Source organism: Pelobates fuscus, chromosome 11, assembly GCF_036172605.1.
Source record: "Pelobates fuscus isolate aPelFus1 chromosome 11, aPelFus1.pri, whole genome shotgun sequence".
Classification (NCBI taxonomy): Eukaryota; Metazoa; Chordata; class Amphibia; order Anura; family Pelobatidae; genus Pelobates; species Pelobates fuscus.
This window is the reverse complement of record NC_086327.1, coordinates 22,541,156-22,558,254: the sequence shown is the minus strand read 5'-3', so window position 1 is coordinate 22,558,254 and position 17,099 is coordinate 22,541,156. Positions and strand designations below refer to the sequence as shown.

General features: G+C 43.5%; 1 protein-coding gene across 1 annotated transcript in view; it reads right to left on the bottom strand.

Moving 5' to 3' along the window:
- Positions 1-17,099, bottom strand: part of LOC134576774 (guanylate-binding protein 1-like) — a 73,867-nt gene that overhangs the window by 13,222 nt on the left and 43,546 nt on the right. Inside the window, exons 8-9 of the mRNA XM_063435479.1 lie at positions 7,529-7,741; positions 4,632-4,734 (exon numbers count right to left, since the gene is read on the bottom strand). Of these exons, the coding sequence (XP_063291549.1) occupies positions 4,632-4,734; positions 7,529-7,741 (316 nt within the window). The remainder of the gene's footprint in view (positions 1-4,631; positions 4,735-7,528; positions 7,742-17,099) is intronic.

The following is a 17,099-nucleotide window of genomic DNA, read 5'->3' as shown; positions in this document are numbered from 1 at the left end:
GGCAGACAGTCACACACACAGTTACAGGCCAACAGTGACAAACACAGTCACAGGAAGTTAGTGACACACACAATCACAGGCAGTCACACACACAGTTACAGAGAGTGACACACAGAGTTACAGGTAAACAGACACACACACAGTCATAGGCAGACAGTGACACACAGTCACAGGAAGACAGACCCACACACACACACACACTTGCAGACATTATGGACTGGAGGAGTGGATTCCCTTAAGTCCCTGGCGTCTACTAATTGGGAAAGCAGGGACTCCTTCCTGCTTCTCCTCAGTGAGCAGAAATAGAAGTGGGTTTAGGCCACATTTAGCCCCACCCCACTGCTGATAAGGATCCGTTCCACAGAGCTCGCGCACCCATAAGGCTGGCTGTGTGTGTGTGTGTGTGTATCGGTGTATGTGGAGGTAAAAGAAAGTATCCAGGCACACCTGAAGGTTTCTTGCAAAAGGCAGTTTTATTGGAAGCACAGTAGAGACAACACTTCAGACCCCTTATAAGCATATGTGAAGTTAGATTTAACACCAACAATACACACAAAATCACACCTGCATATAAAAGCCAACATTACATGCAAACACACCCCTGCATTCCGACACAAACACTACATCACTGCATTCTAATGGCAACAATACATACATATACACCCTAAACAAAACATGCTTGTGTTCTAATGCACAAACACAACCATGGGCTAATGGTAGATCCCCAGCTGGCATAGCACCGTTGCAGCTGTATGTGCAGCTCCATAAGTACCCAAGGGGATTTGAACCTGGGTACTTTGCGTTCCTGGGCCAGCTGTCTTACCTCTGAGCCACAATTCCGCTTGATATCAGCAAGTCCGATCTTTCCTTATCTCCAGCATTAGGGAGCTGGACTTTAAAAAAAAATTCTTGCACAAGAATCCTCTCAAAATACAATGTATTCTGGGAGTAGTGGATGGCATGGTACTCCTGGCATCATAACCACAAGAGGTAGTGCTTTTGGTCCTTGGAGTGTTTCTTTAATGCAAATCGCAAACTCGTAATTTTCTTAAGCGTGCTTTCACTTTACAAACAATAAATTCCATGTTCAATTTAATTAAACTGCATTTTAAAAATCCCTTTAAAAATGTTTCTACTCACACATGAAGACTAAGAATAACTATGAAGGAAATTCAGCCCCTGAACCTCTCTGTTAAAGTCTGAATTTACCTATTTAGAACTTTATCTCAGAACTGATTTTATACATAAAGAACAAAGTTGTATACAAAGAAGCAGTGTGACTATAGTTATTGTCCTATAACGCAGACGGTGATGGTGTCACATATGAAACATGCAGAATTTGGGTGGATTTGTCACTGCTTCATGGTGCATAGCTATCGCTAGAAGTGGTGAACCTTCAATACGGGTACTTGGATATGTGCCTCCACAGATTTTTGTCTAATTATTTGAAAGCTGTATATAAAAACATTTTAACAAATAACTGTGCAAGAAATTACATTATGTTCTATCTGCCTTTTGATAATTCCAGTTCTGTAGTTTCCTCTCCTTTTACACAGCACAGAAAAGCAGACCTGGTGGGTCAGAGAGAGTAGGGCGCCCCCTAGTGAGTATCCATACATATATACAAGAAATAAAATATAACTTTTAATAGTTGATGCATAAAAATGCTTGAGGTAAGGACCCAGATACAGAACAAAATAATAATAAATAAACAAAAAAGGGAACACAATACACAAAATAAAGAAAAAATAATAAATAGATCGGGAGGATATCAATAAATGTGAGAGCGTGCTGGATGGGGATAAAGTGACCTAAGGTGATAACCTAAGGGTTACTATACGAATTAACGCCCCCCAAACTGCTATATATCTCACGAGTACACTGTAAACTCTTTGTTAAGTCGTGCTATGAACCCTCCGTATAATACCCACTAGCAGTATCCAACTCGGAATCTGATGGGGTAAAGACAGTGACAAACTGTAATTTGCCCATGAAAAAGGGAATTAAGCAACGAAAAAGTAACATGAGAAATAAGTGTATCTTACAGTTGAGACCTATTCTGGATGATACTAGTGTATCTAAAAACGATACAGTTATAGGAGCAATGCCTCTGGGGGTAAGGGAGCGATTTCAGCGAAGAGAGAGCAGCCACTAATTTACAAACAGTGCTAGAAGGCACTAACTAACAACTGTGCACTTAATAACTGGCATGCAGTGCTACAGAGGACCAGATATATTTCACATTTTTGCCCACAGCTGGTACTTAGTTTTTAGGGATATTTAAGGGGCTCCCGTTACTCATTTCTCGTTTAGCCTCAGAAGAAGGCGCTTGTATTGGCGCCGAAACACGTGTCAGGCAGGCAGTTAGGGAGGATATGTTATGAGTCTGTTCGTATGGATAACTAGCCAGTAAGCTGAGCAATTCGGAGTAGGTCCTCAATAGAGATACAGAGGCTTTTCTTAACTCAGGGGGGTGGCAACAAGGGGACAGAGGTGGTGTATTGAGCAAGTGTTGAACATAATTCCAAAGGTCCAGCAGGTCGGCTGGTCTATATCTGGTCCTCTGTAGCACTGCATGCCAGTTATTAAGTGCTCTCTGCACACCGAGTTTTGTTCCCGCAGCCATTTCCAATAACTGTATCATTTCTATACAAGAGGGGTGACGATGGGGGGACGTTTGATGGGTATAGAGAGATCTTTCAAAGACACCACTGCACAGTTGTTAGTTAGTGCCTTCTAGCACTGTTTGTAAATTAGTGGCTGCTCTCTCTTCGCTGAAATCGCTCCCTTACCCCCAGAGGCATTGCTCCTATAACTGTATCGTTTTTAGATACACTAGTATCATCCAGAATAGGTCTCAACTGTAAGATACACTTATTTCTCATGTTACTTTTTCGTTGCTTAATTCCCTTTTTCATGGGCAAATTACAGTTTGTCACTGTCTTTACCCCATCAGATTCCGAGTTGGATACTGCTAGTGGGTATTATACGGAGGGTTCATAGCACGACTTAACAAAGAGTTTACAGTGTACTCGTGAGATATATAGCAGTTTGGGGGGCGTTAATTCGTATAGTAACCCTTAGGTTATCACCTTAGGTCACTTTATCCCCATCCAGCACGCTCTCACATTTATTGATATCCTCCCGATCTATTTATTATTTTTTCTTTATTTTGTGTATTGTGTTCCCTTTTTTGTTTATTTATTATTATTTTGTTCTGTATCTGGGTCCTTACCTCAAGCATTTTTATGCATCAACTATTAAAAGTTATATTTTATTTCTTGTATATATGTATGGATACTCACTAGGGGGCGCCCTACTCTCTCTGACCCACCAGGTCTGCTTTTCTATTTATACAATTTTGTAAGGGTTAACCCCTATTTTGGACGCCCCAGGACACACTATAAGTTGCTTCCCAGTTTGGGTATCCAACTTACTTTTTCTTTTACACAGCACAGACTACCTTAAATGGACACTATGGTCACCAGATAAACTTTAGTTTAGTAAAGTTGTGCTGGTGTCTATAGCCTATCCCTGTAGGCTTTTGCATGTAAACACTGCCTAATCAGAGAATAGTCAGTGTTTTTTATTACTGCCTCTAGGAACACATCTAGATGCCACTTCTTAGACGGCTACTAGATGCTGCTTCCTGGTGTTTAGAGTCTTCACGCTCTGCATGGAGGTGCTGAATGTTTTCCCATAGAGATGCTGAGGAGATGCTGATTGGCCCTGTGCAGCCATGTTTGTATTACTGACACTATAGTGTTAAACTAACTGATCGATGACTGTATAGATAATCTGGTGAAAGCAACAGGACATGCCAAGACATTGTATCTTCTGAATATTAAGCTCAGACATGCTCAGTGTGCTCCTAGTACTGATTTCTGTCATCATCTAGTTACTTTGTATTAAGCTGCCCGAATCTGAACATTAATAGGTATTTCTTTAATGGCAGTTAAAGGGCACCTGTCATTGATTTGTCAATTCCCATTTTCTCAGTTTAGTACAGTTAATGAAGCTTGCAACCTATAGCAGTGGTAGTAGTGTGTGTGGGTTTTTGATCTCTCTCCGCTGCAGCCCCGCAGCATAAAAAAAAACAAAAAAACACTTTTACATTCTCAGTTATGTTTACGTTTGCTCCCTGTCTGTCCAAGATAGGAGGGAACAGACTGGGTATAAATACAACAATCTGTTACTGAACAGTAGAATCTGACCCATTATGTCTGCTCAGCCAGATAAGTGACATTTTTCTAAAAAAAATCAATTTGCATAATAAAAAAAAAATTAAGTTTCATTAAATGTAATAAACTTTTAACAATGGATCGTTGAAAATGTCTTGATTTTGAGAGTTGTCCTTTAAATCTAATGATTTTGATGTATTGGCTTTGAATAAGATAATAAATTCCATAACACACAAACATTATGTAAAAACATTTTTGAAGGCATACTTCTGGCTGTATGTAGACAATAAGATTACATTATTTTTTCATGGCTCAGCATCCAGGATCTTTGTATTTAATAACTGCATATTGCAAATAAACATACGACTCTACCAAAGGTAACTTTAGGGGCAGAAAATCATATTGTAGATCTTATAATTGTTTAATGAAAACCATTACTTGTTCTCTTACCTGCAATCTCCTTTTCTTTATCTGTCAGTAAATTATCTGCACTCAAGATCGCAGTTTCAACCTCTTTTAACCCAATGAGAAACCCTTGCTGTACCTCAAGAGCCTGTGGTTAGGACAAACAATACATAATTAAAAATACATTTGTTCATTCTTATAGTGTTATGAGAAATTAGTCAATTCACTAGATCCATTAGTCAATTGATGCAAATTGCTCTGAAATGAAGTCTATCTGAATACATCTTAAATGGCTCTACCGGTTCCCTGAGATAGGACCTGCCATTCAGAAATTGCTTAGAGAGAAACCTGGAAGACTTCCTAATTGGTCATAGTTAAATAAATAAGTTGGGAAACAACAATAGGGGTCAGCGCTAAAAAAACAAAGCAAGGTAGTATGAGTAAGGCAGCAACCCTGAGCAAGGGTCCCTCAAAAACCCTTTAGGATAATCACAAGATGGGTAAGACAAAGGTAAGGTAGGGCAGCACCACAATAAATTAGTAGAGTATAAATATATACATTTACAAATATATAATTCAAAAAGTCTTGCTAGAGGTACTCTGGATCGAGTGAGGTCTTTTTAGAACCAGGAGGAGGAAATCTTTATACTTCTCCGATATTCGTATATGTAGAGAACGGTGACAAATGTTCTTACTCCATTGATAAAGCCATCATGGCGAAAAACGTTTGGATATTTGTAATATTTTTTTTACTAATAGACTTTGGTCACCTATTATTGTGCCATTATCTTTTATTATCTTATCGTATTACTTTATTTTTCTAATGACCTGGCACCCTCAATTTCTATTCCTGTCTACCCCAAAGAATTCCAGCAGGCAAGAGTTAAAATATATTTTTAACAGTGAATAACTATAGTTTATAATTATACAATCTGTTTTTGTAGGGCTGGTGAGACAATTGAAACTGTAGGGTTGGACATCTCCCAGCATTCAAAAACGGGAAAAGGGGGAATATATAATTGGGCATTTACATAGTTAAATGGCTGAAAAGAGACTTGCGTCCATCAAGTTTAGCCTTCCTCACATTTGTTTTTTGCTGTTGATCCATAAGAAGGCAAAAAAAAAGTCTGAAGCACAATTTTGCAACAAGCTGGGAAAAAATTCCTTCTTGACCCCAGAATGGCAGTCAGATTTATCCTTGGATCAAGCAGTTATTGCCCTACGTTGAAAGATTATATCCTTAAAATTGACACCCTCACATAATTGAGAGCACATTCCCTGTCTGTGTGAGACACTGGACTTTCTCATAGGGATGCATTGATTCAATAGATCTCTATGAGGAGATGCTGATTGGCCAGGGCTGTGTTTGACTTGTATTGTCTCTGCCCCTGATCTCCCTCCTTGACAGTCTTAGCCAATCATATGGGAAAGCATTGTTACTGGCTTTTGTTCAACACTTTTGATGATGTCAGCCAAGCAGGCAGAGCCAGCAGCTGCAGACCTGAACAAAAGTAAAAGTTTACTATATTTAAAGGGACAAGTGGGTTCCAGGGGGGCTAGATGGTGGCTTTAACACTGTAGGGTCATAAATGCATGTTTGTGTTCTTGACCATATAGTGTTCCTTTATCTCATAAGTTTCCTACTTTACTTACATTGCACACAGAGGTGCTTGATGCTCTGTCATGGTTAATAGGGTGTCCAATAAATCTCATATATATATATTTTATTTATTTTTCTAACCCCTACATTGCTGCACATGTATGAAAGCGTGGAGAAGCCACTGCTCTGGTCTCCCTGGGTATAGAGCTTGCTATAGATCCTATATTTTATTATCTGATTTCCCACCTCCCACTGGATACATATTAACATTTAAACTCCCACCAAGATGAATTTAGAGTTAAAGAAGAGAGGTCAAGTTGCTGGATCCTGCCTGGACAAAGGGCATTTTTATTTTTTTTTATTTTTAACCTCCTGTCTGGCAGATATTGAAACATTCAGCTGTTCCACCTATAAAAATTCAAGGAAGCTGAATGAGTTAATGTGCCTTTTCAATAAGAATGCACTGTTTGATATATATGCATTACATAATTTACAATGGTTGGCTAATTTCAAGCATACTCTCAATATTCTATGCGCACTGTAGCTGTTTTATTGCCTAACGTGGCCTGCAACCATTCCCCAGTTTAATATCAAACCATTTGAGAACAGTTTGATCAATGCTGCTCCCTCCCTGGCAGCATTGATAGTGTGGAGCCAACACTTTTGCCTTATCAATGTACATTTTGTGCAATCTGAACAGCATTTATTGGTTGAGAGCCTGGTACAAGTTGGACAAATTAGATTTTCCAAACCATGAATTTCAGCAATTCAGCTGTCTGACAGCCAGGATAAGGAGCTGCATTTCCAAATCAAACCTCCAAAGATTTCAAATGACATAGTGAACTTAAAAAAAACCAAGACTGCAGAGACAAGGTCCTTGCACCATAACTACTTAAGTGTTAATTACTGCCTTATATAATTACCGGCTAATTATCAGGGACTAACATTTAAAGTTATAGACTACTAGCCAGGCCATACAATTTACTTGAAACTGAATGCCAGAAGAGTCCAAGGCAATTATGCAACAGTTAAAAAATGAAATGTCCTTGTGTATACATGACTCTATACACAAACCTGTACATACGTCCCTACTTGTTTAACCCCTTAAGGACAAATGACATGTGTGACATGTCATGATTCCCTTTTATTCCAGAAGTTTGGTCCTTAAGGGGTTAATACTGTTTTGAATATTAAGAATTAAGATGAAAGTTTTTTATAAACTGAAAGTAAAACAAAAGAACCTTCTGCATATTTCTTTTTACCTCAATGAATTTTAGAAGTAGTTTGATATACATTTCTATTTAGTTCCAAGTTACATTTCCAGTATAGTAGTATTTGCTACCTTTAAGCCTTTGCCAGGTGCTGTATTATATGCCTCCATGATCCTGAGTTTTTCTTCCAAAAACAGTTTGTGTCCCCCTGGCATGGAATAGCTACTTGCAGATATATTGTTCTCCAGAGTCCTACCCAGCGTCTTAAGCAGGTCCTTACAAAAATCTTCTGATGATTTCTCGTTCATCCGGGAGAAATGCTCCTTTGCATTGTCTAGTTTCTCCTGTTATTAAATAACATTGCATAAAATAATTGCAGCTCAGTAACATTGTTAAAGTATATTAATAATAACTTGTTTCATAATTTGTTGTTACCTCACCACAGTAATTGAAAAATAGGAAAGTATAGGAGAGAGACCATATTCCAAAATTACTTTTATGCTGAATGTAGATTTAAAATGTATAGAATTTATTGGAAGATTAATAAACATAATGAATATAATTAAATTCATTTTTTAGCATTTCCTAAATTTGATTTGATTTGCATTGGTGATGGTGCCTGGAGACCCCAGGGGCAGCATTTCACTATAAAAACTGCACACAGGGAAATTAACCCCTCTGCTACCAGAGCTGTAACTCAACCTCAGGCAGCATTACTGGGGTGTCCCAGGTTGACTAACGGCAGCCTAAGCATATTCCTACACACAGAATTGCAATCATTGGTTGAGAACAGTCTGCTGATGCTTTCAGCCAATGAATGGCTAGCAGGAATGGCATCTGGCTCTGCAGATTAGTAAAGTGGCTTCTGGATCACAGATCTGCTAGAGGGTAGCAAAGATCTACTGGATTGTGCAGACGTTAGAAGGAGCGTTTTATGTATTCCTGTATTGATCAATACTGTGATCATTCATTTTCTAAAGTGTATTTTCTATATAACATACATTGCAAATGTATACTTCCATTTAAGAGCTGATGGAAGCTTTTTACTATAAAAAGGAAAAGACTAAATCCATCTCCCACATATATACAACAGTGCTATCTAGAGAGAGCACAGGGATGCTCCAATTCATGTAAATTCAATATTGTTGTTGGGGTAGATTGTAGATACCATACTTCGCTATATAATGTTTGTATAGAATTTTATATATTGTACATCAGTGGAAGCAAACTGCAGAATCCCTCTGTTATTCTATATTTTGTGTACTTGTTGTATGTTTAGTACACCTACATCTTTGTGTATATTTTACATTTGTAGTCGGGGACCAAAGCCGTATCTATGATAAGTTAGATATATGAGCAAGTCGGCTGTGGTGTGCCGAAACTGACGTATCGGGTAGGCCTGTAATAAAAGAGGGCCCACCTGTAATATTAATATGTATACTGGGAGAGGTGGGAGGGATGAACCATTGTCTGTAGGATAGTACCATATCTCCGTACGTTCGTCACATGGTAAGAGGATGTGAACTGTTTGGTACTAGGATAGGCACTTAAGATATGGTGTTGTATTCCAGTCAGGTAAAGTTTTGTAGTGTTAAGAGAGAGTTTTAAATTGAAGGGGGAAAAAGGAGAGGAGTGTCACAATGGCGTCTAGTGAAATAATATCGGTATTATGGTAATCGGTGGTAAACTTGTTGTAAAGGCAAAATCGTTATTGTATGCTCGTGATGTATAATCGTAGAGGTCAGCTCTATCCAGAAATCTGCCAAATGCCATGTTTCGAGTTAGTCCAGGACTAAGTCATGGAATGCAGGGGGGGGGGGGAGTAGACAGGCCTGTTGTTGGCTGTTGGGTGGGCTTTGAAGAAGTCTTGTAAATTAGAGCGAGATAAAGCGTCAGCTGCTTGTACATGTGACCGGGAATTTGTGCCCATGTGATGTGAAATTGTAGTGTTGCTGCCTACCAGGTGAGTTGTGTAATAAGCCATGGTTGTCAAGCATGAGGATCTGCCTTTATTGATGGTATCGCCAGCTGCTCTATTGTCAGAGAAGCACTCGACAGTTTCACCTATCCACTCATACCCCCAGGCCTTGTAGGCGACACTATGCAGATGCCAAACAATGCTGACGAGGAATGGAAAGATTTTAACCAAGAGTCTCAACTGGCCAGGAATCTCATAACCAAAAGTCACCAAATTGACTGTGAAACCAGTGTGTGCGGCTGCATTGGTCCATGTAACTGGGGAATGTTGAGAAATGGCGGGAATAACCTGGCCTTCTATTTCAGTGTGGTATGAACCTGAACCATATGTGTAGGTCTGCTTTAGTAAGCACAACTAGTGCCAAAATGCAACTGTCAGTGGGAAGAAGACACAGTGGTCGGGAAACAAATGTGCGGCCCTGAGGAATAATTCTCATGGCAAAGTTCAACGTGCCCAGTAAGGATTTTAGATCCCCACGGTACGTGTGCTCTTCGCAAGAAAAGGGTTCCCCGGACTCCGTTGCGCTGTGCCTTCTTTGTAGGTGGACATGTTCTGTAGCGTGATAGTGTCAAGATGAATGCCTTAGAAGATCAGTTTGTGAAAGTGGAACCCCTAGTGGTGAAAAAGTGCCATCGTCTTGTGAATACTAACCAGAGTGGAGTGAGGGCGTTCTATCGTGAGGAAGTTATCTAAGAAAACGGGTGACTGCAGGACATTCGCTAATATTGAGTGGTAGCCAACATAGTGTGTTAGCAAATAAGACAAACAGCTTGGGGTTACTCTTTGCTCTAAAAGTTAAACGCGTGGGGAAGTAATGACGATCCCTCCATAAATTGCCATGAACATGCCCTCGGCATGGCTGAATAGGTAGAAGCTAGGAGGCGTGTGAAATGTCTGTCTTGCCCACCCAAGCTCCGGTCATCCCCTTTTGCATAGTGCTGGGAGAATTTCTTAGAGGAAATGAATGAGTTGAGGCTAGGGGTGGGTAATTAATATGGGTTGTCAAATACCTTCTTAAGCAACATGATTGTGTTGCGGGGTGTATTAATGCGGACTGAAGGTTCTGACACTCATGATGCCGGACGGGAATGTGAACAGACCTGTGTGGAAATGGTGTGTGAAAAACCTTGATGTAGAAGTCGACTAAATGACAGGAAGGGTTGTGTTTGGAGGTAAAACTCCAGGTTATCGATGCAAACCTTCTCTATGGTGAGGAGAAGTAGAGTCACTTACGTCACGAAAAGTCTGAAGGCTAGGATGAATTCTGGGATATTGAGTTTCTGATTGAGTCTGGGATTCTGGTCTATAGAACGACGGACAGATCATCGTAGTAGTAAGACTTGTATTCTAAGACAGTGTGGGAGGCAATCAGTAAGGAGACTAAACTAACCCTTCCAGATGTCTTTGTGTATGGTCGGGGACACGAAGTACGCGGGAGTGACAATGTAAACAGATGTGCAAGGGGCGGGATTTGAAGGCATAACATAACCATGAGAGGGATTTAGGAGCCCTGTGGATGGGCCATGCGTCAGTGCCTGTGGAGTTTCCAGTCTCTCTAGTCCACTATTGATGTTTTGTATGGAGGCAAGTAGAGTGGATATCAACTGCTTGACTTCATTGTAGTTATCCAGATTACCTGACTGCGAACTAGTGCCCAGCTGAGGTGTACTGGTAATTTGAGCAGAAGTTTATATTGTTTGTGTGGCGAAACCAACTTCGCCACTGTGGGCTGGAGAAGCCTGGCTGCTAGCCTCCTGCCCGCTGACTATGGCCCCTGGACATATTGCACTCTAAAGACTATATTTGGGCATGTACTAATTTATATTGCTGCTACTGGCCCTTTAAAATCAGCAATGGACATTTTGGGACTACTGTCCCTTTAAGACTGTGAAGCCTATCCTATTGTACTGCCTGTATATTGTATATGTATTTATGTAGGCAGTTAACCTGGGTTATATATATATGCAGCCTTCATCTGATTGTTCGGTAGAATCCCTTCATTCCTTGTATTGAGGAAACTACCGAACAACCAGACCACCCAGGAATAAGTGTGCCTCCAATTACCGTTTGCAACAATGTTGCAAACGGGTAATTGGCAATCATGTAATGTGTTCTGTGTCCTCTGGGTGGCCGCCATTCAGGAAAACCACCACGTGGCGGCGGCCATCTTTAACTACCGAACAGCGGTGTTTTGCCGTCGAGTGTCTGGAACTAAAATCGGACACTTGACTAGGCAAACACCGCTGAGACCTCCATACTTCCAGAAATTCGTATGGAAACTACCGAATGACCCGCCGTTCGGTAGAAAGAACCCCATAAACAAGGGAATTCATTCAAACCCTCTCCAGGCTCTATAACACAGGCAATTCGCCTGTTTTCATTCCCTTGTTTGTGACCGACCGCAGGGCCAAAATACATGGAACTGATTTCGGATACTTTACCCATGCGGTCGGTCAATACTTTAAAGTTCCATAACTCCTGAACCATTTATCCGAATGGGCTGATTCTTGCATATGTTGTCCCCCTGAATAAGGGCTATCAGGGGATACCTGTTTTGGAGGTGTAGCATATGTATTTGGGGTACATCCAGGAATTGGGGAAAAAGGTGTACAGTATAATTGTGTTAAGTGTTAATCTAAGGGGAGGAAATGTGTGGGAGGTACATCCATGTGATTGGTTAATTTCATCCTCCCCCTGGGAGTGTCCTGTATGTACTTGTTTGTAATAAAAGCCAGACTGGGTGTCCCAGTCCAGAGTTCCTGCTTAACCCTCAAAATGAAGTGTCGTCTCGTTCTTGGGGGGGATTGGATTGTAAGCTGACTGCCAAGAGTGTAAGCCGATTGTATGCTTTTCTTGTTCAGCTGTTCCAGTTCGGAGTGTTATTTCGTATCCAGATCAGGAGTGTGGTGTTCTGCAGTAGCTGTGCCTGTCTCCAGAAAAGGGGATTATCGCCTAAACGGATTTTTCCCCTTTTATGCTGAAACGGTCCGTTACAATTGGTGGCAAGCGGCGGGATCGTTCCTACAACCAGAGGGACAGCTACAGACAACACCATTCCTGGATTACAAAGTGAGGGCAACGCCAGTACCCGTACAGCGCCCCTATCTACAAGGAACCAACTGCAGCAGAGCAAGCATGGCACCCAGCTACACTCAAGAGGCGTATGACAGAGAGGTCACCAAGATACTGGCTTTATGCGGACCCAACCCCTCAGAATATAGAGTGCAGCGTGTGAAGCAAGCAGTGCGAGAGTACTTGCCGTGGGAATCAGAGCGGGCCAGGGGGTTTGCAGACCTCCCTCCCCAGCGGCAATGTGTGGCCCAGGGAGCTGATGGTGTCGTCCATCCTCCCCAGCAGCCGTGTGTGTCCAAGGGAGCCGAAGGTGCAGTCCTTCCTCCCCAGCGGCAGGCTGAGTTACAGGGGGCAGAGGTTGTTGTTCCTGCCCCCCAGCAGCAAAGTGAGATGCCAAGAAGGCAGTGTGAAGTGAAGGGAGAGGAGAGCAGCGTCCTCCCTCCCCAGCGGCAATGTGTGCCCCAGGGAGCTGATGGTGTCGTCCATCCTCCCCAGCAGCCGTGTGTGTCCAAAGGAGCCGAAGGTGCAGTCCTTCCTCCCCAGTGGCAGGCTGAGTTACAGGGGGCAGAGGTTGTTGTTCCTGCCCCCCAGCAGCAAAGTGATATGCCAAGAAGGCAGTGTGAAGGGAAGGGAGAGGAGAGCAGCGTCCTCCCTCCCCAGCGGCAATGTGTGCCCCAGGGAGCTGATGGTGTCGTCCATCCTCCCCAGCAGCCGTGTGTGTCCAAGGGAGCCGAAGGTGCAGTCCTTCCTCCCCAGCGGCAGGCTGAGTTACAGGGGGCAGAGGTTGTTGTTCCTGCCCCCCAGCAGCAAAGTGAGATGCCAAGACGGCAGTGTGAAGCGAAGGGAGAGGAGAGCAGCGTCCTCCCTCCCCAGCGGCAGTGTGTGTCCCAGGGAGCTGATGGTGTCGTCCATCCTCCCCAGCGGCAGTGTGTCCTGCAGGGAGCAGAGACAGTCAGTCTCGCACCCCAGCAGCCGGACAAGAGAATGAAAGGGGAGACAGCTGGTCCCCCTTTCCACCAGCAGAGAGAGTGGCAGGGAGAGGAGCCTGCTAACCCCCCTCCCCAGCGGCAGTTTACCGTCCAGAGAGAGGAGCTTGTTACACCCTCTCTCCAGCGGCAGCCTAACCCACCAAGGGGAGATGTTAAGCCCCACATCTGTGCAGATGGGACCGTAGTCTCTGCACTTACAGCACAAGGGATAGGGACGGTCGGTCCTGTCCCCCAGCCACAGAGCGATATATCTAAAGGGGAGATAGTCGGTCTCCAGCAGCCAGGCTCCCACCAGACTACTCCCGTGGTAGTGCTGGCAACAGGACAGAGTACCGCTGGTCTCTGCCCCCTCAGCAACCCACCAAGGCAGCCTATCAGTCTCTCACCCAGCCGTGGGGAGGCACCTGAACTTGGACAAAATTCTCCCTCACCCAGGTGTGGTAACTGTTTATTATGGGTGGGCTGCTCTACTACTTCTGTTCTGTGGGTGGGTTGCTGGACTAACCAGGGCACTGACCGGCAGGAGGTCAGATACCCTGTTAGTCTAATTGGTAAAGGGGAGAATTGTGGCGAAACCAACTTCGCCACTGTGGGCTGGAGAAGCCTGGCTGCTAGCCTCCTGCCCGCTGACTATGGCCCCTGGACATATTGCACTCTAAAGACTATATTTGGGCATGTACTAATTTATATTGCTGCTACTGGCCCTTTAAAATCAGCAATGGACATTTTGGGACTACTGTCCCTTTAAGACTGTGAAGCCTATCCTATTGTACTGCCTGTATATTGTATATGTATTTATGTATGCAGTTAACCTGGGTTATATATATATGCAGCCTTCATCTGATTGTTCGGTAGAATCCCTTCATTCCTTGTATTGAGGAAACTACCGAACAACCAGACCACCCAGGAATAAGTGTGCCTCCAATTACCGTTTGCAACAATGTTGCAAACGGGTAATTGGCAATCATGTAATGTGTTCTGTGTCCTCTGGGTGGCCGCCATTCAGGAAAACCACCACGTGGCGGCGGCCATCTTTAACTACCGAACAGCGGTGTTTTGCCGTCGAGTGTCTGGAACTAAAATCGGACACTTGACTAGGCAAACACCGCTGAGACCTCCATACTTCCAGAAATTCGTATGGAAACTACCGAATGACCCGCCGTTCGGTAGAAAGAACCCCATAAACAAGGGAATTCATTCAAACCCTCTCCAGGCTCTATAACACAGGCAATTCGCCTGTTTTCATTCCCTTGTTTGTGACCGACCGCAGGGCCAAAATACATGGAACTGATTTCGGATACTTTACCCATGCGGTCGGTCAATACTTTAAAGTTCCATAACTCCTGAACCATTTATCCGAATGGGCTGATTCTTGCATATGTTGTCCCCCTGAATAAGGGCTATCAGGGGATACCTGTTTTGGAGGTGTAGCATATGTATTTGGGGTACATCCAGGAATTGGGGAAAAAGGTGTACAGTATAATTGTGTTAAGTGTTAATCTAAGGGGAGGAAATGTGTGGGAGGTACATCCATGTGATTGGTTAATTTCATCCTCCCCCTGGGAGTGTCCTGTATGTACTTGTTTGTAATAAAAGCCAGACTGGGTGTCCCAGTCCAGAGTTCCTGCTTAACCCTCAAAATGAAGTGTCGTCTCGTTCTTGGGGGGGATTGGATTGTAAGCTGACTGCCAAGAGTGTAAGCCGATTGTATGCTTTTCTTGTTCAGCTGTTCCAGTTCGGAGTGTTATTTCGTATCCAGATCAGGAGTGTGGTGTTCTGCAGTAGCTGTGCCTGTCTCCAGAAAAGGGGATTATCGCCTAAACGGATTTTTCCCCTTTTATGCTGAAACGGTCCGTTACAGTTTGGTTTGCAAGCTGTGGCCAGGAATGGAATCCCTAAATGCCGTTGTAACGGATCGCCTGGCACCCCGACTGGGTACCTCCGTTAATGGATGCTCCTAGTGCCTCCTGAGGACTCCAAGCACTCTGGCAGACACCACAATCACCGAATCCGAGAAACCTTTTAAATTCTCTCAAGCATATGAATGCTGTAGACCATTGAATAGGAACCATATGAATAGGCTTGTACTCCTAGCAGTCAACTGGAACAGCATGCAATAAATCCTTCCCCCCAATAATGAGACGACACATCACTTTGAGGGTAAAACAGGAACTCTGGACTGGCTCATCCAGCCTGGCTTTTATTACACTAATCCACATACAGGCCACACCCAGGGGGAGGCATAAAATAACCAATCACATACATGGTTCAGCCCACACATCCCCTCCCCTCAGATAACATTAAACTCAATTATCCGGTACACTTTTCCAGCCAAGTTCTGGATGTACCCCAAAACCCGGGGGTACACCTTTAAATCCAGCATCACTGGATAGCCCTTATTCAGGGGGACAACATATCCAAAATTCAAGTAATTCGGATGAATGGTTCGTGAGATATGGGGTTCCAAAGATTTGACCGACCGCATGGGTAAAGTATCCGAAAACAGTTCCATGCATTTTGGCCCTGCGGTCGGTCACAAACAAGGGAATGAAAACAGGCGAATTGCCTGTGTTATAGAGCCTGGAGAGGGTTTGAATGAATTCCCTTGTTTGTGGGGTTCTTTCTACCGAACGGCTGGTCATTCGGTAGTTTCCATACGAATTTCTGGAAGTATGGAGGTCTCAGCGGTGTTTGCCTAGTCAAGTGTCCGATTTTAGTTCCAGACACTCGACGGCAAAACACCGCTGTTCGGTAGTTTAAGATGGCCGCCGCCACGTGTTTGTTTCCCGAATGGCGGCCACCCAGAGGACAAAGACCACACTGCACTGATTGCCAATTACCTGTTTGCAACATTGTTGCAAACGGTAATTGGAGGCACACTCATTCCTGGGTGGTCTGGTTGTTCGGTAGTTTCACTCAATATACTGAATGGAGTGATTCTACCGAACAATCAGAATGCTGCATACAAATCACCCAGGATAAACTTAACACATCTATAAATACATATATAATATTACAGGCAGTACACTTGAATATGCTTCACAGTCTTAAAGGGACAGTAGTCCCAAAAGTCCCAATATGTCCATAGATGCTGTTAAAAGGGCCAGTAGCAGCAATATACAGTACAATATGCCCCAAATAACCCAGGGGCCATAGTCAGTAGGTAGGAGGCTAGCAAACAGGCTTCTCCAGGGCCCAGTGGCGAGGTTGGTTTCGCCACAGCCGTAGTACAGCTTTTTGATTTTAGGATGGTCCAGGAATGTGGGGAACCAGGGTTAGTAGGCTCCAGATAGTCTGCCGGGGTGCTAGGCCCAGCCGGGGTGGGAGGTCAGGTTGGGGTACGGGGCAGTGAGGTCCCTGTCTTGTTCTGGGATTAGAGACACGCTGAGACCCAAATAGGAGTGGGGTGAGCACAACAAATAATAGCGTGATTCTGTCAACTGGCTCTAGCTAAAGCTAAAGGCGAAGAATTTATCTACCAGGAGGGTGAGGCCCTTAATGCCAAGTGGCTGAGAGAGGCTCTACCTATGATTTGGCCTAGTGGGCAGGGGCCACTGAAAGATGTGGTGGGAATATTGGCCTCTTGGGGACTGTAAAAAAAAGTTAATATAAGAGGCCGTGCTGGGTGAGGCCCTTACTAGTAACCTGGAGAGGTTGATGTGA